Source organism: Pipistrellus kuhlii, unplaced genomic scaffold (genome assembly GCF_014108245.1).
Source record: "Pipistrellus kuhlii isolate mPipKuh1 unplaced genomic scaffold, mPipKuh1.p scaffold_m20_p_2, whole genome shotgun sequence".
Classification (NCBI taxonomy): Eukaryota; Metazoa; Chordata; class Mammalia; order Chiroptera; family Vespertilionidae; genus Pipistrellus; species Pipistrellus kuhlii.
The window spans coordinates 52215569-52243497 of NW_023425515.1; the positions used below are offsets into that span (position 1 = coordinate 52215569).

The 27929-nt window shown below is 40.2% G+C and overlaps 1 protein-coding gene across 1 annotated transcript; it reads left to right on the forward strand.

Annotated features, from left to right (window-relative positions):
- Window positions 1-1697: 1697 nt before the first annotated feature.
- HCLS1 (hematopoietic cell-specific Lyn substrate 1) lies at window positions 1698-27696 on the forward strand. Its single transcript, XM_036448304.2, has 14 exons — window positions 1698-1852; window positions 4530-4613; window positions 5174-5247; window positions 12023-12152; window positions 14313-14423; window positions 16684-16738; window positions 22803-22913; window positions 23824-23879; window positions 24485-24554; window positions 24823-25036; window positions 25545-25647; window positions 26434-26719; window positions 26859-26921; window positions 27123-27696. The coding sequence occupies exons 2-14, from the start codon at window positions 4530-4532 to the stop codon at window positions 27257-27259; spliced, it is 1494 nt and encodes a 497-aa protein (XP_036304197.1). The 5' UTR covers window positions 1698-1852; the 3' UTR covers window positions 27260-27696.
- Window positions 27697-27929: the final 233 nt, after the last annotated feature.

Here is a 27929-nt window from a genome sequence, read left to right on the forward strand (position 1 = left end):
CAATGCTGAACTATGATTCAGAATATCTACAACTTTACTCTTCCTTAAAATAATTGCAGTGCTGCCACAATAAATAGGTCATGAAGTAAGAGAATTCAATAAATAAAGCTCCCCTCCAGGCTTAGAATCCTTAGGTTTGGAAGTGACTAAAGCCTTAACTTATTTCAAGTACAGAAATCCCCTCCTCTCTATCTTAGACTAGTGTCATCCAGTCTCTGCTTGAAGTCAGTGGAGAGCTCATGACTGAGCAAATCTGGTCCCAACTCCACCTCAGTCAAGATTAATAGTGGCTTGCTGGCCTGTGTGCTCAGTTGGTTAAGCATCCTTGCCCCATGAACCAGGAGGTTATGGTTCCATTCCCGTTCAGGGCACCTTCCCGGAATACCCAGGCTGTGGGCTTGATCCCCAAAGTGGAGGTTGGAGGGGGGCATGTGGATGCTGCCAATCAATGTTTCTCATCGATGTTTCTATCCCTCTCTCTAAAATCAATAATAAAAAAATATATTTAAAAGAGAAGATTAAGAGAGGCTAGGTCAGATAAAATGACAAAACCCCCTAATTTTCAGTAGCTAAATCAACAAAGGGTTATTTTCTAGTCAAAAGACTCCAAGTCCCTCACACAATAGATTGACTGTTATCATTCTCAAATGGGGACCCTTTCTCCCACTGAGAATGGACCCACTCTGGAGAATTTGCAGGTGCTGGGCACTGGGCAAAAGGATGGCAAAGCTTACTCTGGCCTTAAAGTCTCCACCAGAAAATGATGTATTTCATTAGATTTCACTGGCCAAAACAAGTCACCTGAGCAAGTCTGATTTCAAGAAGGAAGGGAGGGCCCAGCTGGCATGGCTCAGAAGTTGAGCGTCGACCCATGAACCAGGAGGTCACAGTTTGATTCCCAGTCAGAGCATATGCCTGGGTTGCGGGCTTGATCCCCAGTGTGGGACATGCAGGAAGCGATCAATAACTCTTTCTCCTCATTGATGTTTCTATCTCTCTGTCCCTCTCCCTTCCTCTCTGAAATAAATAAATAAAAATATTTTTTAAACAAGGGGAGGGGCAGCCAATCTTGATGAAGAGAAGTACCGAATGGGACAGATCTCCCATCATCTGGTACCATCTACTTCTTTCAGACTTCTTCCTGCTGTGTGGAACCAAATCTCCTTACCCGTTAGCTCAGACTCCTCACTGTACTCCAAACAATCTGAATTTTTCTCCATGTATTAACTTTCCCCTGTGACATTCCTTCCATTATTTAGTTTATCACTATTTATTTGAACACCTACTATATGCAATGTGGGCAATGTGCTGTGGATAATGTAAAATTTGAGTTTCTATTTAAACCTTACCCTGCAAGATCCTTTTTCCCATTAAGCCTTTCTTGACTACATCAGCCAATACCAAACAGTTTACATTCCTTTACCATAACACATGCAACTGCCCACCTATTTAAGACACAAGTGCTGCTCTATACAGCATTCTGTTATGTGTTTTTGGTTGAATGTTTTGCTTTCCTGACCTTTCCTGCTCTTACTCTTGAGTTTATATATCCTGACTGGATATATAAACTCAAGAGTAAGAGCATTTTTTTTTAAACTTCCCCATGACCTCCAAAACCTTGCAAAAGACTAGGCATAGAAACATTTAGACTTTTTTAAGTGCTTAAGCAGAAGTAAGTGACTCAAACTTCAGGAAGTAGCTGCGAGGACACGGTGGCAGGAAATGACAGAGAACCTGAACACGGAACTGAAGCAGCAGCTCATTTTCTTGCTCTGAAGAGGCAACAGCCAGAGAGGGAGCCAAGTGTGGACTGAGGAGCTGGGAGCCCCGATCAGCGCTCACACTGTTGAAGGTGGGTCCTCTGAGCAGTGGGAAACTAAGGGAGCACGGGGCGAGGGCTGAGGTGAGAGGAGCTACCTGGCTCTTGGTCCTTCTGAGAGAGAGAAAGTCACTGCCAGTAAGCTTTTCACCTTTTATGGCCAGAAGGCCTGGGTGGGAGTGGTTGTGGATAATGAACATCTGGGGAAAGAAACAGAAGTGGTGTCCTGGAAACCAGGGAACATGATTCAAAACCATCATTCCAAACCCCTGGTTGACAGTTTACAGCCCTCTCTTAAAGCCGGTTTCTCTGAGGCCCTGAGTGGGAGGAGGACAACAGGATGTGAAGACAAAAAGTCTTTGCTCTCGGACAGCCTATGATTTATCAGGGAGCCACAATCCACATAAAGGGCATTATAACAGATCAGAAAGTAGATGCTCATGTACAACAGTGCTGAGAACCAGGTGCTGATGGAGGTAGATGGCATGATGGTGCAAATAGGGCTAGCTTCTGTGACTGCATGATCACAGAATGCCAGAGATGGAGGGGACTTGATAGATTAGCTAGGTTAACCTCTTTGCTTATTTTTTCATTAGGGAAAAGTGAGCATCTAAGACATTCAATGATTTACAAAATTGTTGAAGTTAATTTTTGTAAATTCCTACCCTGATACCTGGTGGATAAGTACATACTCTGTATTGATTCCCTTGCCCATGTTCCTACAGGGGCTTAGTAACAGAGCAGGGTGATCTTCGGACTCCCTGTCCATCTATTTTACTGAAGGCAGTCAATGATGAGACCCTAGACCAATGGTTCTCAACCTTCCTAATGCTGCAATCTTTTAATACATTAGTTGGGGGTCACCTCTTGTTGTGGTGACCCCCAACCATAAAATTGTTTTCGTTGCTACTTCATAAGTGTAATTTTGCTACTGTTATGAATCATAATATAAATATCTATATTCTCTAATGGTCTTAGGCGACCCCTGGGAGACAGTCGTTGGACCCCCCACAGGTTGAGAACTGCTGCCCTAGACGGAACTTGAAGTTCTGAGCACCATGTCTCACCAAGTCACTCTCCAGTTTCCCACCTCTAGATAGCATGTCTGGGTGTCCCTATTGCTGGCCAGTAGCTCAAAGATATTCATTTGTCTCTGTGTCAAAAACTTTATTTTAAAAATGCACGATGAAGGGAGATTTAGGGGAAAAACAGGCCGAGGCCTCAGAGGAAGAGCAGGAAAGAACAGGATCATCAGTTTTCATCGCTTCTTTATCACTCACAAATATTTCAGAAATGTCTCCTTTCCAGTTTGTTTGTTTTTTTTGTGTGTGAAGTTCTTTTGTTGCAGAGCAGCCCGGGAGCTAGGACCTAGGTCTTGTGTCCCTGCCCTCCGCCCCCATCCATAACCGTTGCCCCATAGGGGAAGATGGAGCTGGTCTCAACAATGACTCATCCCACAGTATTCTGACTTAGTCAATACTTCTCCAGTGTCTTCTTTGCATCTCTAACCAATCTGCCACAAACTTTCCTTGGGCTGGCTGCTGAGGCATTTTTCAAAGATCAGGAGTTTTCAAGGGGAAAGAGAAACCAGAGAGTCTGAAAGCCCCGACAAAGGCACTGCAGAGTCCTAGGAGTGTTATAAGAGGGAGTCCTTTAAGAAACAGCGAAGAGCATGGGGAAAGACACCAGTGGGATAAGGAGTCTGAGCAGGGAAGGATGGACAGGGGTCACCAGCCAGCACGTGGTATCAGGGTTAAGAAGTCTCAGCAGCCATCAGAGCAGGTGAGCATTGTCTGTTTCTTCTTCCCACCAAGACCCAGAGCAACTGTGCAGCTCCTCCTCGCGCACAATTGGCAGGGCCAGTGGAGACACCGGGGATGCCCAGCAGAATGACAGTTTGGCACCCCTTCAAACTGGTGTTCTCTAAATAGCTCTTTATCGTTTTTTAGTTAATGAAAATCTAATAACGTCTACTGTTCAAATGAGGAATTTATTACATGCAGTTTTGAGTCAGTTATCTTCTTTTGAAATGTAATTGAATTGTTTTTAAAAATGGAAGAATAAGCAATTTATTCCCAACAAATAATAATTCCTGTGCATTAATCAGTGTAGGAAAATCAGCCCTACGGATCTCATGCCACTGTTTGGTGGCTAGTCTGAATAGAGATGGAACAGCACCGGCAGCGGGGGTTGGAAAATTGCTTAATAGAGTTAAACGGGTTGTAGAGTGGAGTGCAGAGATGTTCACTAATCAAGAGATGGACCAGTATATGTTCTGATAGCTTTAGAAAAAGTACATGTGGAAACCTGAGTGAAATGGTGCAATAATTCTACCGATGCTCTAGCACCCCTCAATTGATTACCACTTCAAGCTACTGCCTGGCTTGTCTCTTGGCAAATGAATGATCCCGGCTGTTTTGACACCGAGGTTATTTAGTGTTACCTACACCCATAATGACTTCTCTCCAGACTCAGGGGTGCCCAGGCCATGATAGTTTATCTCAAATTTTAAAAAACATACAAAACACTGAGAAGTATTTTTCTAAAACTCTTATCCCTGTTGCCTCAGCTTCTATTATCTTTTGACAAAAAAAAAAAAAAAAAAAAAAGGCAAGAAACATTGAACTGCCATATCATTGACTTCAGTATTCTTATTTTCCCATCTCTTGATTTTCCCCCCCTAATTATTTCCATCCTCTGTCTCCCTCAGATGTGGAAGTCTATAGTAGGGCATGATGTGTCTGTTTCCGTGGAGACTCAAGGTGATGACTGGGACACAGACCCTGACTTTGTGGTGAGTTTGGAAATAGCTTTGCTTGGATAATGAAAAGTAGAGGGAAGGCATTTAGGCCATTCTGTAACCTTTCAAGGGGCTTAGAAGAAGGACAGTCTGGGGCTGAGATAGACCGCACGGTGGAACTTACTAGTAGGGCAGTTGGCTGTAATGAGTGGACTGTGTATAAAACTGATGTTGAGAATAGAAGAAGACAGGTGAGAAGGAGATAGGAGTTTGATTTTGTGATTGATGGGTTATGACAGGCTATGCTAAGGGAGCAGGTTAACCTGGGTTTCCTTTGGCCTATGAGCCAGGATTTGGGCTGGACATTTGTAGTTTGGGGGATTGAGAATCATAGGAGACCTACAGGAGAAAGGGTGAGGTTTGCAGTAGGAAAAGGGTTTCAGAGCTCACCAGTTTAATTTAACATGGGGGCTAGGATGTGTACACAGAGAAGCATCTGACTGAAGGAGGCAGCAGATGCGGGGGACACAGCGGTCATGTGTGTCAGCTGCATGGCCTCTCTCATTGTGGCACATCTCTTGCCATCTCTTATTGCTGAGTGCTGTCTTTTGCAGAATGACATCTCTGAGAAGGAGCAACGATGGGGAGCCAAGACCATCGAGGGCTCTGGACGCACAGAACATATCAAGTAGGTGCCAAATAGATTAGGGAGTGCAAAGGAGATGTGGGAAGAGCTCAAGGAAAACTCAGTCTCAGGGAGAAAGAAAAGAGAGAAGGAAGTTTGTGTCCGTGAGTCCTTGTGTGTGTTTTTTTTTCTCTTGAGTCTGTCCTTGTGTACCTATATGTTTGCCATTTTATAATTTTATTTAATGTATTTCCTCTTATTCTCCCCCAACCCTATTATTTCTATTTTATTTCTAACAACTAGCTGATTCCCCAAGTAAATCTATTATAAGGAGTTCAGAAGGAAGTGGCTCAATTGTTGAAGTTTTGTCACACTATTATCCATCTATTTATCTATCTATCTATCCAAATATATGTGTGTATAGGGTAATTTCAGATGAGCCAAGGTGGATTTAATAAGATATCAAGGTAAAAAAACACACCAAACTTAGAATAAATATTGTAAACATAGGAAATCAGGTTACACATCTAGTCTGAATGATTTTTTTAAATAAAAATTTGTATTTGGTTACTTGATAGAAGTTGGAAACTATGATAGGTGATATGAAAAAAATATGTCCCTTGGAGAAAACCTGCTGAGTAAAACTATTTTAGTAATGGTGTTTAGGAGTCGTAAAGATTATGACCCAATATTTTACAAAAACAAAACAAAACAAAATAAAATAAACACACACACAATTCTGATACCATAGGAGAGAAGTTATTTACAGACATAACTAAGGGTTTCTGTGAGATATATTTTATATTTGGATTGAGAGATTCCATCTTCTATTCCCTGGATTATTCAGAGTAACAAGGGCTGTCTGCTTTGAAGAATATCAGAATGTCATATATTAGCAGCAAGGTAGATATAATGAACAGTATAGCAGGAGCAAAATAAGAAGTAAAAATTGACAACTACATACAAAGCAGCAAAAGGAATACAGCTCTACGCTCCATTTTAACTCCCTCCTCCAACTGTAACAACAGTGCTTTTACTTTTTCCCCCCCTAAATTTAAAAAATGTCAGGGGAAAGCCACACTATGAAAACTTGGCACATCTATACTAATAAAAGAGTAATATCTAATTAGATGGGACACCTTCTGGATGTCCTTTGGTGGCGGGGGCCAAGATAGAGGCAGTTAGGGGCAATCAGGCCAGTGAGGATAGGGGGGGAGTTAGGGGTGATTAGGTTGGCAGGGGAGCAGTTAAGGAATCAATCCAGCAAGAAGAGGCAGTTAGGGGCAATCAGGCAGGCAAGCAGGCAAGTGGTTAGGAGCCAGCAGTCCCAGATTGCTAGAGGGATGCCTGACTGCCGATTTAGGCCAGAGGAATTGGGCCGAAATTGACAGTCAGACATCTCCTGAGAGGTCCTGGATTGGATAGGGTGCAGGCTGGGCTGAGAGACACCCCTGTCTCCCAGTGCACCAATTTCATTAACCGGGCCGCTAGTTTTTATATAATTTGATAATATTGAATTCTGTGTGTTGTTGTTTAATCAGACATAAATGGTTTATCATAAGTAATTATAATGAATATTATTCTTAAACCAAGCAATTCTGGCAGCAATTGAAGAGATGTAAAAAAATGGATCAGAGTCATGCAGAAAGCTTCTTTATGCCCTCTGTAGGCTGAACAGTCCCCCTCTCCTCTCCCACCCCCCAAAGTACCCCTTTTCTTTTCTGGGTAAAGGCCACTCAGCCCTGGTATCCTGAGAACTGTTAAGATTAGGATACAAACTCTCCTTGTACCTTCCTCCCAGTGCCTGTCTCATGCGTAATAGGAGCAGAACATTTTAAGGAAGACTCCTAATCCCTGCCCTAATCTTATGGAAAGAGCTTGAGTTCGGATTCCCAGCTCTGCCATTACCAGCAATGTGGATTTAGACATTAACCTCTCTGAATCTTAGCTTATTTGTTTATCAGATGGGGATAATAATAGCTATTTTGAAGAATTCAATGGATTAACATATATCCATGTCTAGAGCAGTACTTGGCACCTCTTAGCAGCTCAATAATGTTATTTCTCTTTTCTGTTAATATAGAATGGTTTAATCAGATGTTCTTTCTAAAAACCCAACATAAACATGTAAACAGATGACAGTCTTCCTTCCTCCTAAGTGGTGTTTATGTAGACTGTTGTGTTTCACAATCCAGCACATACAGTATGCTGACTGGGAGGACTAGGGAGTGCAAAGGGGAATGTGGGAAGAGCCCACATTTGTGCAGTTGTAAAATTTGGTGACCCTACATGTTCCCTTATTAGCTTCACTGGATCTGCATAAGGTAAAATAAATAGTGGCGACATTTATACAAAACCTACTCCCCTCCAATTTACCCAGGCTACCAAGGTGTAAAAGCCCAGTCTCTGCTAGTGACTAGGCAAGTGACCTTGGACAAGTCACTTCTCAGATTCTCAATTTTCCCATTGGGATAAAAAAAAGTCCTCTAGAGGACCTCCCGGTAATAAGTCCTTTAAGATTCTCTATGGCTAGTGTGGGCTAAGCCAATCTTTAAGATCAGATTGGAGTCAATAAGGTTCTTGGGAAAGAGGGGGAAGTTGGAGAGAAGAACAGTAGCTACAGAGCTGAGATGACTCAAAGCAGGAAAAGGAAGTGATTGTGGTTCAGACTAATCGTACTACCTCCCCCCACACCATGATCTTTCTTTTTTAGGTCTGCCTAAAATAAATGTAGCTTGGGGAGTGTTTGGTGATTTGGTGAATAGGTCAAGTAACCATCCATCCCTCCTCTATTGTACAAGTCCTGGGCCAGGCAGCTCCAAGCAGCCTAATGTTTCCTAGGAGTTGCTGGTTTTCAAGGGCTATTGCCCTTTTTCTCTGTCTTCTTCTTGCCACTCTTGCCCACTCATGCTTGTATGCCTATTTATAGTCAATAGACCTCATAGACTGTCCTGGTAAACACTGATCTGCTTCTTATCACTACAGATCAGTTTTGCCCATCTTAATTTCATGTAATGAGAATAATATACAACTTATCATTTTGTGTCTCTTTTCTTTCACTCAATATAATGTTTTTGAGGTCTATCCATAGTCTTGTGTATATCAGTCTGTGGTGCTTTATTATTGCCAAGTAGTATTCAATTGTATGGATATACCACAATTTTATTTATTACCCTGTTGGTGGACATTTAGGTTGTTGACAGTTTAGGGCTATGACAAATAAAGCTGTCATGAACATTTGGGTTTAGATCTTTTTGTTGACATATATTTTTATTTCTCTTGAGCAATACCTATCAGCAGAATTGCTGATTCATATGTTAAGTGTGTGTTTAAAGCAACTAACAAATTATTTTCTGATAACACCTTTGCAATTTTTCATTCCTACCAATACTGCATGGTTGTTAAGAGTTTCACATTCTTATCTACACTCATGTGCCTATGTGATAATTTTAATTTGAATTTTTCTGATGATTAATTTTATTGAGCTTCTTTTTATGTGCCATTCATGTATCTTCATATCTTCCTTTTGATGTCTGTTCAAATCTTTTCTTCACTTTCAAAGAGGGTTGTTTTTATTCTTATTAAGTTTTAATAGTTATTTATATATTCTGAATACAAGTATTTTGTGAGATATGTGTTGTGCAAATATTTAACCCAGAGTATAACTCACTTTTTCATTTTATTAATGGCATCTTTTGAAGATCAGAAGTTATTCTGGTAGAGTCTAAATCATAAATTTGCATGGTTAATTCTCTATGTGCCTAAGACATTTTTGCCTACCTCAAAGTTGTGAAAATTTTCTTCTAAAATATTTATAATTTTAGCTTTTACATTTAAGTCTATGACCAAATTAGTTTTTGTATACAGTGTGAGGCAAAGATTAAGGTTTATTTTTGCATATGGATAGTTCATTATTCCAACACCATTAAAAAACTATTCTTTCCTCATTGATTTACCTGGCATCTTTGGCCATATACATGCGGGTCTATTTCTAGATTATATATATATGCCTTCCCTGTCCCATACAATACTGATTATTGTATTGACAGGTCATAAAATCAAATAGTCCTCTAATTTTCCTCTCCTTTAGAATAATAAAAATTTTACTATTCCAGGATTTTATGTTTCCACATACATTTTAGAGTAAGCTTATCAATTCTTACAAATATGCCTGAGGTGTTTTGATTGGGATTGCATTGAACCTGTAGATCATTTTGGAAAGAACTGACATATTGAGTTTTCCAATTCATGAATGAGAGATATCTCTCCATTTATTTAAGTCTTTAATTTTTTCAGAAATGTTTTTGTGTGTTCAGGTCTTGTATATGTTTTGTTAAATTTATGCTAAAATGTTTTATGTTATTTCATGTGATGGGAAGTTGCATTTATTTTTAACTTTTAATTTCCAATGTCTGTGGCTAGTATGTATGTCTAAATAAAATTGATTTTGATAGTTACCTTGTATCCTGTGACCTTGCCAAATGGACTTAATGGTTCTAGTAGCACCCTTTTTCAGTAGATTCTTTAGGATGTTCTACATCGGTGATCATATTGTTTGTGAATATAATTTTATAGTCTGAGTTACTCATCTTTGTGCTTTAACTTTTTAATAAAAGCAAGATCTGTTCCTTTTCTTAGCTTATTTTTGAGGCCCTAGATTTCACTGGTTCCCATAAATTCCATTGCTTTATCAATTCCAAGGTATTTTAAAACTTAAAATAGGCATCTGAGGGTTAATGTGTCAAAAGTTTCATAAGTATGCCACTGAGCACATTGAATTCTAATTTTTTGTTTTCTTCTCTACTACTTCCACCTGACCACAATCTCTGTACATTAATCATCTTGGTGTCCTCGGGGCCTAACAGTGTCTTACACTCAAAATTTTAATTAAAATTTAACTAATATTTATTATATGAAGGAATGATATAACTAATACCTACTTAAAGTGGCTTCAGCTATATTCTAAAGAATTTGATAATCTGGTCTTCTTTGACCCCATCATTTTCATTTAAATTATATTGTCTGTTGGCATGATCCTCTGAGTAGCCTTGCTGTCATCCATTAGGTGATCTATATGAATCTCATTTTTAATTCCTTTTAAAAACTTTTTTCAACCATAATATCATTATGACCCATGCAGCAATCATTGGACTCATTAAAACATTGCAGACTTTTCCCATTTAAAAGTAATATTTAGCTCCATTTTCTTTGTTCTTCATTTGAGTAGTTTGGTTGGGAAGTATCCGTCGTTTACATGTTCTTGGAACCAATGTTTGACACAGACATTTCTAAAGTGTTGGTGTTGTTGAGCTAGCAACACAGGATCTCTGCCTTCGCTGCTGCCAGAGGGTTTAGGGCAGGCACGGGAACAGAGGGTTCTTCCAGCGCTTAGTTTAATTTCATCTGGTTCAAAGCCAGCTTTCTAAAATTAACCATGACTAAAACTGAGCAGGCTTTTCAAAAAGACCTTTGATGGCCTTATACTACAAGGCCACCAGGTGGATCTATTCTTCCACGAAAGAGGAGACTTTCTGCTGTGAAATGGCCACTGTACTGGTAACCGATGCATTCTGGTTTTCCTGAGTGATTGACGTTCCAGTGACATCACTATGTCAATTCCCTAAGAGTTCATTTCTTGCTGTAGGAAGTCAGTTATTTTATTTAGGGTTCTCTCACCTAAATGTTTCTAAGAATCCCCAAGGGCCTTTAGATGTGTCCAAGTATCAGTCCTGATTGTCACGTATTGGTGCTAGTGCTGAGCTACTACCTCATATCCTCAGACCAAATAGCTATGCAGAGGTGCTCTCTCCCCTATGGTAAAGGTGGAAGTGAAGTAAGGAGAATGCCTCCTTTTGGAGTTACATTCTCTTAGTGATAGAGGTGTCCCAAATCAATGTTATTTGAGCCTCAGTGTTGCAACAATTAGTGATAATAGTGAATTTTACTAGTTTTTATTAGTTTTTTTTGTTTTCTTATGAATTATCAGATTTAGGAATGAGGGTGAAGGATATTTGTTTTTTACAAGAAAATACAAAAATGCTTAATATGTAGATAAATTTCTCAATGCTACATTTTCATAACCATATTTTTAAATGACTTCCTAGATGCTATTGAAAGATAATAATGCAATTTAATTAAATATTCTTCAGTTACTGCCATATAATTTATTTGTGGTTTCTTGCTTTACTACATACAATGTTTCAGTGAATATCATGAGACATTAAACATTTCCATATTTAAAATTATTTCCTTAAGGTAGACTTTCAAGACTAGATTGTATGGGTAAACCGTACATGAATATTTTTGTGCTTCTTAAGATAGAGTACCTAATTGCTAGAAAGTTAATTAATTCAGAGAGGAAAATAATTCCCCAGCTACTAGAATATAGATATCGATTCCTGGTCAAGAGCATGAACTTGGATTGTAGGTTTGATGCCTGGTCCCAGTCAGGGCATATGTGGAAGGCAACCAATCGATGTGTCTCTCTCACATCAATGTTTCTCTCTTTCTCTGCCTTTCCCCCTTCCTTTCACTCTCTCTTAAAATCAATGGAAAAAATATCCTGGGGTAAGGTCCAACAACAACAACAAAAATTGGACTAAATATCAGCAGGTTATTTAGTGAGCAAAATTACAGACAGAAAAAACTGTTGGCTTATGGAAAGCCTATGGTATGCAACCACACTAATCTCTTACTCCCAGACCCAACTCTGGTATACACTGGGAACAGGTTATTGCTAAAAATAAACAGGTGATACCTGAAGATTTCCATTTTTCAGGGAGGAGGGTTTGTTGGCTTCCCTGTGCGATACATGTCTCTGTCATGTGGTTACTTTCAGCATCCACCAGCTGAGGAACAAAGTGTCGGAGGAGCATGATACTCTCAAGAAGAAGGAGTTGGAATCAGGGCCCAAAGCATCCCATGGCTATGGAGGTCGGTTTGGTGTAGAAAGAGACCGAATGGACAAGGTGAGCTGAAAGGAAGATATTTGCATTTTTAAAAAAAAAAGATTCATTCATTATGTTGTTTCACTTGTTATTTGTATTTCCCCCCCCCCCTGTATAACACATAAATTGTAGACAGAAAAAAATGGAAGCCAAGAATTGAGAAGGGCTGGCCATTGTAGGACCAGCTACACTGTAACTCCTAGCCTGAGGGGACAGGGAACACAAGTCAAGCAGGGAAAAATATGTTTCAAAATAAAGTACTACTTTTAAATATTTGTGTTTTATATCTGTATTGCAACTTCTCTTATTATTTTCTTTACTGTACATTTAGTGTTGTTATGTATATATTATATGTAATATGATATGCACATAGGTGTGAATTTATCCATGAGAAGCCCTCAAATATGAATAGTTTTTATTTTATCAATTAGATGCTGTAAATTTGTGATAAAAGAATGCATATAAATTGAATCATATTTGCCATTGATTTTCCAAACTTCAAAGGTAGAGATATATTTCTATAAGAACCACACTTTACTTTCGAGGAGAAAAAAATCCAATGAAAGCCTTTAGTTCACCTTTAAGAGGTGTTTTGCTTTGTCATTGTGTGAAGTGCAGCATAGGCATTGTATTCACCCATGAAATTCCTAACAAAAAAGCAGTCATTTATTCCTAAATTCAACAAGCAAAATTGACCTACACAGGTATATTGCAACAATAAGTTCCCAGGAGCTTATATAGGGCAGTTCTTTACGGCAGTCTTTACTGATGTTGCTTATCCCAGCATGGGATCGGAAATATAGGGAGAAGGAGAAGAAATTTCTAATTAGAAATTTCTAATTTCTTTAGTTGAGACTCTGCAATGCCTCAATATTTGGTTTGAAGTATTACTCAGTTTCAAAATTATTAAAGCACTCTATATAATAAAAGCTTAATATGCTAAGTGTCCAGTTGTCTGGTTGGCTGTTCAACCAATCAAAGCGTAATATGCTAATGATATGCTAAGGCTACTTAACCACTCACTATGACATGCACTGACCACCAGGGGGCAGATAGTTGACCAGTAGGTTAGCTTGCTGCTAGGGTCCAGTCGATCAGGACTGAGTGAGATGGGCTAGACATGCCCTGGAGCCCTCCCGTGGTCCCTCCCCAGCTGGCCAACTTCCCACATCCCTCCCTGGCCCCATGCAGGAGCTGCCCCCTCATGGTTAGTGCACTCCTATAGGGGGAGTGATGCTTAGCCAGAAGCCGGGCTCATGGCTGGCAAGTGCAGGGGTGGTGACAGGAGCCTCTCTCGCCTCGGCTGCAGGTGAGTGGTAAGGAGCAAGGGGTCCCAGACTTTGAGAGACCAGACTGCAAGAGGGATGTCTGACTGCCAGCTTAGGTGCAATCACCCCCACCCTGAGAACATCCCCCCAACTCCAGAAACATCCTCTTCCCCCCCAGGAACATCCCCCAAGGGGTCCCGGACTGTTAGAGGGCATAGGCTGGGCTGAACATTCTCCCCCCGCAGTGCACAAATTTCGTGCACTACACCTCTAGTCCATATATAAATATTAGAAGATACCTAACTTTTAGGACCAAATAGAAAATAAAACATTTAATGGAGTAAAAAGTGTAGGGGAATAGAAAAGATTTAAGTGACATGCAATCTATTAGCCTCCTTTGGTAAAGAGTCAGTCATTGCTAAATATTATGGCTCAGGTGACATTTTTGAATTTTATGCTCATACAGGAGAAAAGATTTAAAACAAAAGCACTAGGCTGTTTATGTGAATATTCAATCCTGACTAAGGCATCCAGTCAGTCTCCTTTGATCTCTCCCCAGTAACCGCCCTCATTTCCGTTTTGATTTACAAAGCCTTTGTTTTAGCTCTCTTTTTGCTTCCAGTTTAAGCACAGCTCTGTCTTCCTAGTCTCTATCCTTCTGGTTCCCAGCCTGTTCTATGGGAGTTTCCTGAATGATGGGATCTGGATGGTGTTAGAGGAGAATCAGGGTGTGTGAGGCTCCAGAAGTCACCTTGCTCTCCATCCTTGTCATCCTTGGTGCCACTAGCAGAGGCTACAAGTCTGACCCAGAATGGAATTTCCCATATTCTTACATCCCAGCCCATCTCTGTGTCATTTTGTTTCTTAACGTCATTTTTATCTTATCACTCATTCTGCCCTTGATTTTTCTCAGAGTGCTGTGGGCCATGAGTATGTTGCCGAGGTGGAGAGGCACTCTTCTCAGACTGATGCTGCCAGAGGTTTTGGGGGCAAATACGGAGTTGAGAAGGACAGGGCAGACAAGGTAAGTAACTGTTCTCTCCGCGCACATCCAACTAGATCCCGTGGGACTTACCAACACTTCTCCTTGAACGTGGGACTGTGGCTCTTCTGTGAGAAACAGGGCAGTGGACTCGAGGAGGGTCCAGCATGAGGTCAGCTCCTGTGACCTCCCTCAGCAAGTTCCTTGGTGCCGCTGTTGGAGGCCACACGCTGAGCTGAAAGGCAGTAATTTAAATGGGATAAGAATTCTCAAATTTTGTTGGAATAAGGAATCCCTCAAACCATTGATTTTTGTTACACCTTGTATACATGAAGAGAGAAGAGGGAAGTTCCAAAGCTCCTCTTTTTGTCAAACCTAAACACCTTATAAATATAGGGTGCCCCCCCCCAAATGCATGCACACTTGAACAACTGATAACTCACTTAATTTTGAAACTGAACTGTATGTTAGTAAAAACTGACTGTATAATCATTCAAAATGTGTATTCATTTTGGGGGGCACCCTGTATATCTATGCCTTTCAGGGAAATAGAGATGTCAGCTTAAATGTTATTACCTTGGCAGCAAATAATCAATTAAAAAATAATCAAGTGAAACAACGAATTAGGATTACCATGTCTTTAGAAGGTAAAGGTTACTTTTAAGAAGACTTAGCACCAAATCTCTGAAGTCCTGGTGTTTAAAGACTGCTTTGTACAAAACAAATTAAAAAAAAAAAAGTAGTTTTAAAGAGAGGGGAAAAAGGACAGTATGATTACAGATGACAGAGTGGTCACAAGAGTGCAATTGATAACTCATTGATGTTGTCAGTTTCACCCCTTAGCAGATCAGATTCTTTGGTCTTGTACTATGGTGGGTGCAGAATGGTGTTTCCCCTGCAGCTACACCAAGAAGACATCTCCTCATAGCTAGCTAGCTGAGATCCCCTTTTAGCCTTCAGTTTGTTTATTTGGTGGGCCCGAATCCTTAAAGCTAAGTGTTAGATGTTATTTTACTGTAGGTGGAGAAAACACCAGAAAAGTTAAAAGCATACTATAAAGGAAAGAAAATATGCAGAGGGTGCTATTTTAAGGCAGTAATGGAATATAGGACATGTCATGGACTCCTCTAATCAGGTTGGAGTTTTTCTTCCATCTTGGCCTCTTCCTAACATTTCATTTTTCATCTTGTGCCTCACAGCCACAAATTGAATCCCCTAAACAATCAGTGTGTCATGTAAATCAAGTAGTAATACATACTATTAGCTCTAGGATGCACAATCTAGACTCAGAGACCCATAGTTACTGAACCATGATGTTAGTTGTTGGTCAATACTTATTTACTTACTAGAGGACCAATGCACAAAATTAGTGCAAGGGTAGGCCTTCCTTTCCCCAGTGTTGGCAGCTGGCCCCAACTCCTGCTCACAGCTGCCTTGGCCTGGTACTGCCTGTATCCACTGACACCCCTCCTTCCTTCTGCATTGATCGCTCTGCCAGCTTGTGGCTTGGGACTCCCTCTGCAGGGCAATCATGCAATCAAGCAATTCCCCCTCCTCCCCCCAAACCAATTGCATCACACCCAACTTGGTGGCCTGGCACCAGTTTGCCTCATAGTGTGGTCATCCTGACGGCCATTCAGTCAATGTGCATATAACACTTTTATTATTATAGACATCCAGTCCCAGGAGCAGCTAGGATCCAGACTCTCCTGATTGCCTCTCATCCCACCAAAATCCATATCTCTGTGTAAGGAAAGAAAAGAGGCACAGCATAATTAATTAGAAATAGGATGCTACCTATTCTATAGTGCTTTATAGTTTTCAAAGCACTATTATCTCGTTTTACTGTCATGAGAGTTAGGAAGAAAAGCACTAATTTACTGAGTAACCCAATGAAAACACTTGCCATACCTTGCCCTATTTAGTTCTTACAATATCCCCGAAGAAGAGGGATGATTTCTTCCATTTTACAATTGAGGCTAATGAAACAGGTATATCTATTTTCATTTTATATTTGAAGAGACTGAAGCTCAATTATGAAAGGACATGTGTAAAGTTCAACTCTAAGTAGGGGAGGTGGGATTTGAATTTAGAACTGTCTATGTCCAGAGTCCATGCTCACTGATTTGTAGCACACTGCCTCTAAACCAGCCTTTCAGTACTATTTCTACATTAAACCCCAATACACAGGACTGAGCCCCTATAAATGAACCTCTGGGCTAAGCTGGGAGCAAGAGTAAGTGAGAGAGGGGAAGCAATGTCAGCTCCAACTCTAACCAATTCTCTCTCCTTTTCTTTGTAGTCAGCAGTTGGCTTTGATTACAAAGGAGAAGTGGAGAAACACACATCTCAGAAAGGCAAGGACCCTGCTATTTTGCTCAGACTTCAAATACCATAGCTGTCATCAACTCCTTTTTCATTCCAAAACTCAATTCCTATTTCATTTATTTTAAAATTGAACTGTGTACTTGCTCCTTCCCTTCTCCTTTACCGCTCTCTATGAGATCGATCAAGTTTTATTTAGTCCCTCCCTTTTTCCCCTAATGGGTTAAAAATAAGGTATTCTACTCGTTTATTTTAGGAGGTTATTCTTAAATTGTAACATGCATCTCTGACTTAAATTTAAACATTATTTCTTCATGTATTATATAATATAAGATATATAGAATATTTTAATCACATCCTTTTTACATTCTATATTCTTTTACCAGCTGGACAATTACCTGGGATATTGGTTCTATATTGGGATATTGGTGTTGATAAACCCCATAAAATTGAGTCATGATTATTACTTAGTAAATTCTTATTTAAATTGACCCACATATTTACCAATTCCCACCTCATCATTATTTGCTGTATTTCATTGTTTCCTCCTGGCTTCTCATAATTTCTTGCTAAAGTACGCCCTTTGATAATTCTTTCAGTGAGTCTATGAAGGAATTCTCAGGTTTTCTCTTAAAAAATCTTTCATTTTCTTCTACTCTTCATTATTATTTTCCATTTATCACTTTGCAGATATTATTTCATTATCTCTGGTATCTCTCATGTCATCATTTCTTTGTAGATAATATGTCTTATCTCTATTTCCTTAAATTTTATTTTATGAAAGGTTTTTTTTGTCTTTGATATTCTGAAATATTATAAGGAATATGTCTAAGTGTTGGATTTATTTTTTATTATTTTACATGAGACATCAGTTCCTTCAACCTGCAAAGTACTCATTATGGAAAGTTCCCAGGCTTTTTTAAATTTAATAAATCTTTATTGTTCAGATTATTACAATTGTTTCTCTCCTCTCCCCCCCCCCCCCGTAGCTCCCCTCCACCTGGTTCCCACCCCACCTTCTGCCTTTACCTCCCTCCGCCCCATTTTCCTCATCCATAGATCTACAATTTTTGACCAGTTGCTTCCCGCACCCCCCATATAGACACCCCTTCTCCCGAGAATTATCAATCCATTCCCATTATATGCCCCTGATTCTATTATATTCACCAGTTTATTCTGTTCATCAGATTTTTTATTCACTTGATTTTTAGATTCACTTGTTGATAGATACGTACTTGTTGCTCATAATTTTTATCTTTATCCTTTTCTTCTTCTTTCTCTTCTTAAAGAATACCTTTCAACATTGTATATAATACTGGTTTGGTGGTGATGAACTCCTTTAGCTTTTTCTTATTTGTGAAGCTCTTTATCTGACCTTCAATTCTGAATGATAGCTTTGCTGGGTAGAGTACTCTTGGTTGTAGGTTCTTGTTATTCATCACTTTGAATATTTCTTGCCACTTCCATTGGCCTGCATAGTTTCTGTTGAGAAGTCAGCTGACAGTCTTATGGGTGCTCCCTTGTAGGTAATTAATTGTTTTTCTCTTGTTGCTTTTAATATTCTCTCTTTGTCTTTTGCTCTTGGCATTTTAATTATGATGAGTCTTGGTGTGGTCTTCTTTGGATTCCTTTTGTTTTGGGGTTCTCTGTGCTTCCTGTACTTCTAAGTCTATTTCTTTCACCAGGAGGGGGTAAGTTTTTGATCATTATTTCTTTCAATAGGCCTTCAGTATCCTGCTCTCTCTCTTCTTCTGGCATCGCAAAAATCTGGATGTTGGTATGCTTAAAGTTGTACCAGAGGCTCCTTACACTATCTTCATATTTTCTCTTTGCTTTTCTGGTTGGCTGTTTTTTGCTTCTTTGTATTTCAAATCTTTGACTTGATTCTTGCTATCCTCTTGCCTGCTGTTAGATATTTGTATATTATTATTATTATTATTATTATTATTATTTTAAAATATATTTTATTGAATTTTTACAGAGAGGAAGAGATAGAGATAAAGAATTAGAAACATCAACAAGCTGCCTCTTGCACACCCCCTACTGGGAATGTGCCTGCAACCAAGGTACATGCTCTTAACCAGAATCAAACCAGGGACTTTTCAGTTTGCAGGCCAATGCTCTATCCACTGAGCCAAATCAGTTTTGGCCTCTCTATGTTATTTTTATTTTTATTTTTTATTTTTTTAAAGCAAGCAATTAGCTGTCTTTATTTTACTTATTTATTTTTTATTGTTTTTTTACAGAGAGGAAGAGAGAGGGATAGAGAGTTAGAAACATCGATGAGAGAGAGACATCGATCAGTTGCCTCTTGCACAACCCCCACCAGGGATGTGCCCGCAATCAAGGTATTATACATGCCCTTGATCGGAATCAAACCTGGGACTCTTCAGTCTGCAGGCCGATGCTCTCTCCACTGAGCCAAACTGGTCTCAGCTACACTAACTGTTAAGTATTTAACTTTCTTTCAGATATTTTCATTTATGGAAGTTTCCCTTGGTTCTATTTTAAATCTCCTGATTCTTTTTCCATAACTGTTGCTTTCGTTTTTAAAAAAAAAAATTCATTTTTATTGATTTGAGAGAGAAACATTGATTTGCAGTTTCACTTATTTATGCATTCATTGGTTGTTTCTTGTATGTGCCCTGACAAAAGAGCAAACCTGCAACCTTGGCATGATCAGGACGACACTCTAACCAACTGAGCTACCTGGCTATGGCTTATTGCTTTTATTATGTCTCCCCCAACCCGCCACTTCTTTAAGCTCTTTAATTATTTTTAAAAATATTTATTGTATAGTTTATTTTATATTGTTATATTATTTGCAGTTCTTGGGAGTGACAATTCTTCTATTTGATTATTTTATTTTCCTCATGATTATTTATTTTGAGAGTTGTGATTTTTTTTGTGTGTGTGAATTTATTTCAGTGGGAGAGAGATATTTGTTTTATGAGAGTTTCATGGGACATGCTTTGATTAAGTTTCCCATACAGAGAAATCTTGCCTTTACGTCTGGCTGAATTGTAGAAGTCTTACTACTAGTAATAATGGACCATTTAAAATATTTTTCATTATAAATTCAATTTAAATAGATGTAGATCTATTTAATCTTTCTTTTCTATCTTTTTTCTTCTTCTTTTTTTTTGTCAGTTATGATATACTAGAGGCCCGATGCACGAAATTTGTGCAAGGAGCATGGCCCTCGCAGCCCTGGCCTCACAGCCTCAGCTTCATCTGTAAGGTCATCCAGACAGTTGTTTTGCTATCCAGTCTAATTAACATATTAGTTCTTTATTATAAAGGATGGTATTTTCAAGGAAGTTTTGCATTTATCTATGTTGTCAAATTTATTGACATAAATTTATTTACATTCTTTCTAACCTCTGCAATATCTGTAGTAATGTGCACACTTTCATTTCATATTATTAATCTGCTTTTTTCTCTTTTTAATTGATTATTCTTTTTTTAAAAATATATTTTATTGATTTTGTACAGAGAGGAAGGGAGAGAGATAGAGAGCTAGAAACATCGATGAGAGAGAGTCATCGATCAGCTGCCTCTTGCACACCCCCTACTGGGGATATGCCCGCAGCCAAGGTACATGCCCTTGACCGGAATCGAACCTGGGTCCCTTCAGTCCCCAGGCCGACACTTTTCCACTGAGCCAAACCGGCTTCGGCTTTAATTGATTATTCTTGCTAAAAGTTTATCTGTTTCTTTTCTTTTCAAAGAACTAACTTTTCAAAATATATTTTTATTAAATTTATTGGGGTGACAGTTAATTAGATTATGTAGGTTCCAAGGGTATATTTCTATGATTCATGATTTGTATATTACATTGTGTGCCCATCACCCAAAGGCCAATCATCTTCCATCACCATATATTTGACCCCCTTTACTACTTCTACCTCCTTTCCCTCTGCTGTCTGTGTCTATGAGTTTTTGTTTGTTTGAAAAAAACTAACATTTGACTTTTCTCGTTTTCTTTATTGTTTACTTGTCTTTAAAATTGCATTAATTTCTGCTTTTATCTTAATTTTTTCTTAATTTTTAAGTGAGTTTAGTTTGTTCTTTTTCTAGCTTCTAAAGTAATAAACTTAGGTAATTGATTTTTAAGTCTTTATTTCCTGTACTAGAGGCCTGATGCATGAAATTTGTGCAAGGGGCTCAGCCCTCACAGCCCCTCACAGCCTTGGCCGGCCCTTGCAGCCATGGCTTCATCTGGAAGGTTGTCCAGACAGCCATTCTGCTGTTCGGTCTAATTGGCATATTAGCTCTTCATTATTTAGGATGTGAACTTGAAACCATATATTTCTATCCAAATACTGCTTTTGCTGCATTTCACAATGTCATGTGGGTTTAAATTTTTATTTTCTTTATGATTTCTTCTTTGACCCAGGAGTTATTTAGAAGTGTGTTACTCGTGTTCCAAGTATTGGGGGGAATTTTCTAGATAATTTTATTATTAACATCTAATTTAATTCTATTGTGACCAGAGAATATGGCATCTACTATTTCAATCTTTTGATTGTATTAAAAACTTATGCATCAGCATACGATCTAGGTGAATGTACCAAAGTACATTAAAAAATGTATATTTTGCAGTTTGGGTTTATAGTGTTCTATAATTGTCAATTGGGTCTTGTTAGTTGATAATGTAATTTAGACCTATAATTTTAGATTCTTTTGTCTGAATTTCTGTTAATTCATGAGAAAAAGGTGTTAAAATTTTTAATTATTATAATGAATTTGTCTCTTTTTCTTCCTGCTTCTGTCAGTTTTTGCTCCATGAATTTTGATTCTGTTAATAAGATTATGCCAGCTTTTATATTCCTGATGAATTGTTCTTATTATTGTACTAGGGGCCCAGTGCACAGATTTGTGTACCAGTGGGATCCCTTGGCTTGGCCTGTGGGGATTTGGCCAAAATTGGCACTCCAACATCCCCAAGAGGTCCTGGATTGTGAAAGGGTGCAGGCCAAGCCAAGGGATCTCACCAGTGCAAGATTGGAGCCAGGGAGGGACTGTGGGAGAGCTTTAGGGTGTGTCTGGCTCTTCTTGCCCCATCCTGATATGACCCCAGCAGCAAGCTAACCTATGGGTTGGAGCGTCTGCCCCCTGTTGGTCAGTGAACATCAGAGTGACTGGTTGAATGGTCGGACACTTAGCATATTAGGCGTTTATTATATAGGATTATCTCTTATATCTCTTATAATGCATTTTGTCTTCAGGTCTACTTTGCCTCATATTCATAACATCTTTTTGATACTTACTCTTTCTGTGGTATATATTTTCTTAGATAAGTATTAAAATTAATTTCTCAGCTTAGAATTCACATATAAGTAGCATACAATTAGATATTTGTGTTCCATACATTCAGGTGTGAGACTATAGTTTCCAAGTCTCTTAGGTAAATTTCCCCCCTATAGTTTGTTGCTGAACAAACTACAAGACCCCTCACCATTTCCCTGGACAAGTGAATAGAATTTTTCTAAAACTCTTTTATAGCCATGGGCAGAGACTCATTTCCTGTTCTTCAGCCCTCTATTTATAGAAATCAGACCCTCAGATTCTAGATTCTAAACCTAAGCAATAAGTTTGGGACTTAAAACACCCTTGATTTTTCTGTGCCATCAGCTCATAAATATCCTCATATCTACTGCTTTGGTTTAGCTATTTGTTTTTGTAGCCAGGATTCTTTTTTTGAGCTTCACTATTAACAACAACAACAAAATTATTATATTTTAGCTGACATTTCTAATTTTTTATGGGAATAGGAAAAGGCAGACATTTTGTGTAGATATGCCTTCCCCCTCTCCTCTTTCCAGAAGCTTCTCCTTATACTCTTTATACTTTTAATAGAAGAAAATTGAAATGATCTTCTCATCTTGGCATGGAAGTAAGAGAGAGAAGATATAAAGAGTGAACAAAAAGCTTGCAAAAGATGGTTTAGAACACCTTTTCTCTTTAATTCACCTATATTTGAGCCCTGCTCTCTTCCCAGACCCCAGTCACCCATTCTTCTTGACTTCTCTCTTCAGTGGCTCTTTCCTGTGGGCTGAGAGTGGGCTCTTATGACTGCTCCTTCCATTGCAGATTACTCTCATGGCTTTGGTGGCCGTTACGGAGTAGAAAAGGATAAACGGGACAAGGCAGCTTTGGGATATGACTACAAAGGAGAAACAGAGAAACACGAATCCCAGAGAGGTAAGTTGGAACTGGAGAGGAGGGAGGTCACAGAGCACCATAGAGCCTTAGCCCTTCCATTCTGTTCTTATTTATTTTTAAATGTTTTTATTGACTTTTAGAGAGAGAGAGAAAGGGGGAGAGGGAAAGAAATAGACACATCTATGAGACAGAAACATCAACATTGATAAGCTGCCTCATGCACATTCCTACTGGAGATCAAACCTGGAACCCGGGCATGTGCCCTGACTGAGAATTGAACTGGCAACCTATTGGTGCATGAGTTGATGCTCAACCACTGAGCCACACCTGCTGGACCATCTTTCCTTTCTGAAAGCTGACACAGAGGACCCATATTATAGAGGGGCAGATGTGCAGTAGAGGTGGTGGGTAAAAAATAATGTGATGTGTGTGAGGGTCAGTGGAGGCAAACCAAAAGTGGTGGAGAGCAAACGCATAAGATTAGGGACAGGACAGAAAATCGAGGCTTAGGAGAAGGGACCACTGAGAAAAGGATGAAGCAGACAGGATGGTGATAATAGGAGTGTGATTTGGCTATGATTCCTACCAGCCCAGCCCCTCTGCCTCACAGAGGATAGAGAGGTCTCCTTCCTCGCTGAGATGCCTAGGGGATGGCTAGAGGGTTGTCCCTATCTTCTTTTATTTCTTCCTTATCATTTCTCCCTTTTCTGTCACTTTGTTCTTTTTATGTTTTCCAATTCTCAGCTTTCTCTCCTCCATTCTCTCCCAACTTTCTTCTTCTTCCGATACTTTTGCCTCTCTTCCCATCTTTGCCTCTCTCTATCCTCTGATTTTCATACTTTCTCATCCGCTTCTCTGTCTTCTGCTCTTTCTACCCCCATGCTCCCTCTTCGCACCCATTTCCAGCATTTTAACTCCTGTATGACTCTTAGACCTTTCTGTCCTGCAGATTATGCCAAGGGCTTTGGCGGTCAGTATGGAATCCAGAAGGACCGAGTGGATAAGGTAAAGTATCAGAGTACCAATGTTTTGAGAATAGTTTCCCAAACTGCCCTAGAAAGTGCATGGAGAAGAGAAACAAAGCTGGAAAAAAGGTAGAAAAAGCTAGGTGTACTGGGCTGTCCTAGTGCCCGGCACTCCCCATGGACTGCCCTCAGCACCTAATGAGCATGTCTTCTGAAGCCTGAGCTTTAACTAAGGAGAGGGAAGGGAGCCAGAGAGAGACAAAGAGACAGATAAAGATGATGTTTAAAATTTCATGATTGCCTAGCATTCTTTAACCCAATCTGCAGTCTCTTCCCATTCCTGCACCAGTTCTTCTTCATGCATTACTCAGAGCATTGCTGTATTCTATGCAACTGGATTTGGAGATGTGAGATTCTAGGTATACTGCACATTAAAAAAGGGAGCTGAGCTCACCAGTTTAGAACTTCTTTTTCCTTTTCTTTGCCACAAAACAACAGTATTAGAATACCCTGTCCAACTGGTGATGATCAAATGGTTAGCATACCTCAGTGGCCTCAATCCCTAATGTTGCTTTCTGAGTAGCTACCACTTCCTTACCATCACCACCACCCTCACCCCCCAACACACCTACTGTTCTTCTGCAGAGTGCTGTTGGCTTCAATGAAATGGAAGCCCCAACCACAGCTTATAAGAAGACGACACCTGTAGAGGCTGGTGAGTCTTTATTCCCTTTCTCTATGCTCCTCAACTGCTTCTCCTTTCTCACTCTTTCTTCCCCCAAGACTGCCTCCTCTATGCCTTAAACTACCTAGATTAGCTGAGGGACACTTGGCCCTTATCCTCATATTCTCAAATTCTTTCTCCTAGAAAAACTAGATTAAGAGGATAAAGAGACAGATGTCTCTTTTTCCTTGAAATGCTACACTAACACCCCCCTCTCCTGACCTAAGAGAACCCTAATTCTTCTTGCCTATGTCTATAGCTTCTAGTGGAGCCCGTGGACTGAAGGCAAAATTTGAGTCCATGGCTGAGGATAAGAAGAAGAAGGAAGAAGAAGAAAAAGCACAGCAGATGGCCAAGAAGCAACAGGAGAGAAAGGCCCTGGTAAAGATAAGCCACGAGGCTCAGCCTCCTGCAACTACTGTGCAAGAGCCAGCAGTGCCAGCCCCACTGCCTAAGAAAATCTCCCCACAGGTGAGTAATTGGTGCTCTGGGATCCAGATCCAGGACTCCTGCCCAAACAGAAACCTAAAGGTTCCAAATCTTTGGTAGAAAATAAGGCACAGGCTTCCCCTGTGTTAAGAAATGCTATATAAGTGCTCTCCCTGCCTTCAGGAATATTTCATTCTGTGTTATTGGGCCTCATATATACTAGATTGTTAGAATGGGCAAGATTTTCACAGTATAACAGAAGCCTGACCAGTATAGCTCAGTGGCTGAGCATCAACCTATGATCTGGGAGGTCATAAGTTTGATTCCCAATTCTGGCACATGCCTGGATTGCGGAAAGACAGGTCACCAGCCATATAGCCAATCATTGCTGCAGGAACTGAGAGGAAAGAGCCATTGCTACAGGTTGGAACCCATTTTGATGGATGAGTTAGATTTGGATTGGCAGAGGCAGTAGGGGGTGTTGCAAGTCAGTATAAGAGAGAAAATGCAGGCTTGCTTGCTTACTGGAGAGATGCTTCATTCTCCATAGACCTGGCCTCCAGCAGGGAGTTGCTCTTCGCCAGATCCTGAGCCTGTGAAAACCAGCAGGGGACAACCATTGCCTTCCTTGCCCTCAAGGCAAAAATCTCCAGAGGTAAGCAGAGCCCCAATGATTCTCTGTCCCTACCCCATCTCCTCATGTCCTAGGAAGACGGACCATAGAATATGACCAACCATCCTGGTTTGTCTGAAACTGTCCTGATCTCAATACTGATAGTCCTGCCCAGCTGGTGTGGCTCTGTGGTTGAGTGTTGACCTATGAACTATGTCATGATTTGATTCCTAGTCAGGGTACATGCCTTGTTTGCAGCTGTATCTCCAGTAGGGGGGCATGCACGAGGCAGCCAATTTATGATTCTCTCTTATTATTGATGTTTCTATACCTCACTCCCTCTTCTTTCTCTCTGAAATCATATATATATATATATATATATATATATATATATATATATATATATATATTAAAAGAGTCACTTCTTTTAAAAAGAAAAAAAATATATATATAGTCCTGCATTCTGGGAAACCACCCAGTTCTGGGAAGACTAGGAAAGCTGGTCATCCTAGCTGTGGTATTCCCAATAATATGCTCTTGCTTCAATGTTTTCTTGGTCTTCTAAGGAATCTGGTTCCAACTTTCCTTTCCTCACACCTTTTACATTCCTGTCCTATCATATCTATTGAGTGGGTTGGTAGATGTGAAGGTTGAGGAATGAAAAATAGATGAATGACTGTGTATCCTAGGAGAGACTGTTAAATGGAAGTAAGAGTAGAAATGGTAGGATGGTGTTAGGTGTGGTCTTAGCAGTCCTCCATTGGAAGGTTTTGGAGCAGCAGCTCCTGGTGAATTCGAATTACCCTCCTCCACACTGTCTCTCCTCAGGATGATGAGGAGCCCCCAGCTTTGCCCCCCAGGACACTGGAAGGCCTCCAGGTGGAGGAAGAGCCAGTATATGAAGCAGAGCCTATATATGAAGCAGAGCCTGAGCCTGAGCCTGAGCCTGAGCCCGAGCCCGAGCCTGTGCCTAAGCTGGAGCCAGAGCCAGAGCTTGAGAATGACTATGAGGACGTTGCGCATATGGACAGAAATGAGCAAGATGATGAACTAGAAGGGGACTATGAGGATGTGCTGGAACCTGAAGATGCCTCATTTCCCTCCTCTGTGGCTGGTGAGTGGTAGAAGGGAGAATCAGCTCCTAGATTTGGTCAGGTCTTGGGGAGGGTAAAAGGAAGCATTGCCCCATTACCCGGAAGAACCTATTTGTTTTGCATGTTGGTGAGACCATGTTTATGTTTTTGATAATGCAGGATCATCAGGCTGTCCAGCTGGGGCTGGGATCTCAGCTATAGCCCTGTATGATTACCAAGGAGGTAAGTTGGGAGTGACCTGAGGGGTCTGGTGTCTGAAGGTCCTTGAAACAAGGGAGGGGGGTGAATTCTGAGGGGCACAGAAGTGTCCAGATTTGGCATCAAGATGACCAGGGCTATTTCTCTTCCTGAGGTTTAGAGAGGGTACAGGGATAAAGAGATTCCTGTTTGACCTCCCTAATATCCTGTCAATTTCCTCTCCAGAGGGAAGTGATGAGATTTCCTTTGATCCAGATGACATCATCACTGATATTGAGATGGTGGATGAGGGCTGGTGGCGAGGACGTTGCCACGGTCGCTTTGGACTCTTCCCTGCAAATTATGTCAACCTTCTCCAGTAAATGGCCCACATTGTATTCTGCACTGTGACTTCCCATGATTCAAGTGGCTCTGCCTCCACTTCCTCCCATCCTGCTGCAAGTGTCTAATAGGATTTCATGAGTTGCCTGAGATTCAAGATAGATTTTCCTCTCCTTCTTTAGGGTCTGGGGCAGAGATAGCATGAGGTTGAAGCTCTCCTTCAGTGTCCTCTCTACCCTGTGTAAGCTTATATACATTTATCTTGTTGCCCCACCTTCTTCCCCACAAGTGTTCCTTCAAACATCTCAAGCTCTGCCTTCTGCTCTTGTGAGCTCTGAGCTTCCTGGTTTGCATACCGAGGAAGGTATGTCTAGATTGCCTGGTTTACCTGGTTGTGCTGTTTGCTTACTTACCTTCCCTGCAGAGATACATTTTCTCCGCTCAGTCTTAAAATTGGAAATAAAGTGGGACTATGTTTAACCTCTAGGCTGAAGTGCATAATGCTTTTTGCGCATCTCTCAATGGCCTTGACTCTCATGGCTCCCAATTCTCCTTCCCTCTTTCAGGCATATCCAGAAGACTCCCTCCAATGCCCATCCTCCTGTGCCCTGGATGTCTAGCCCTTTCCTTTAGCTATATTTAAACCCAGTCCTAACAGATCAGCCTAGGGAATGGTGGCAAGGTGGGGAACAGGAGGCAGGGTAGAACTCT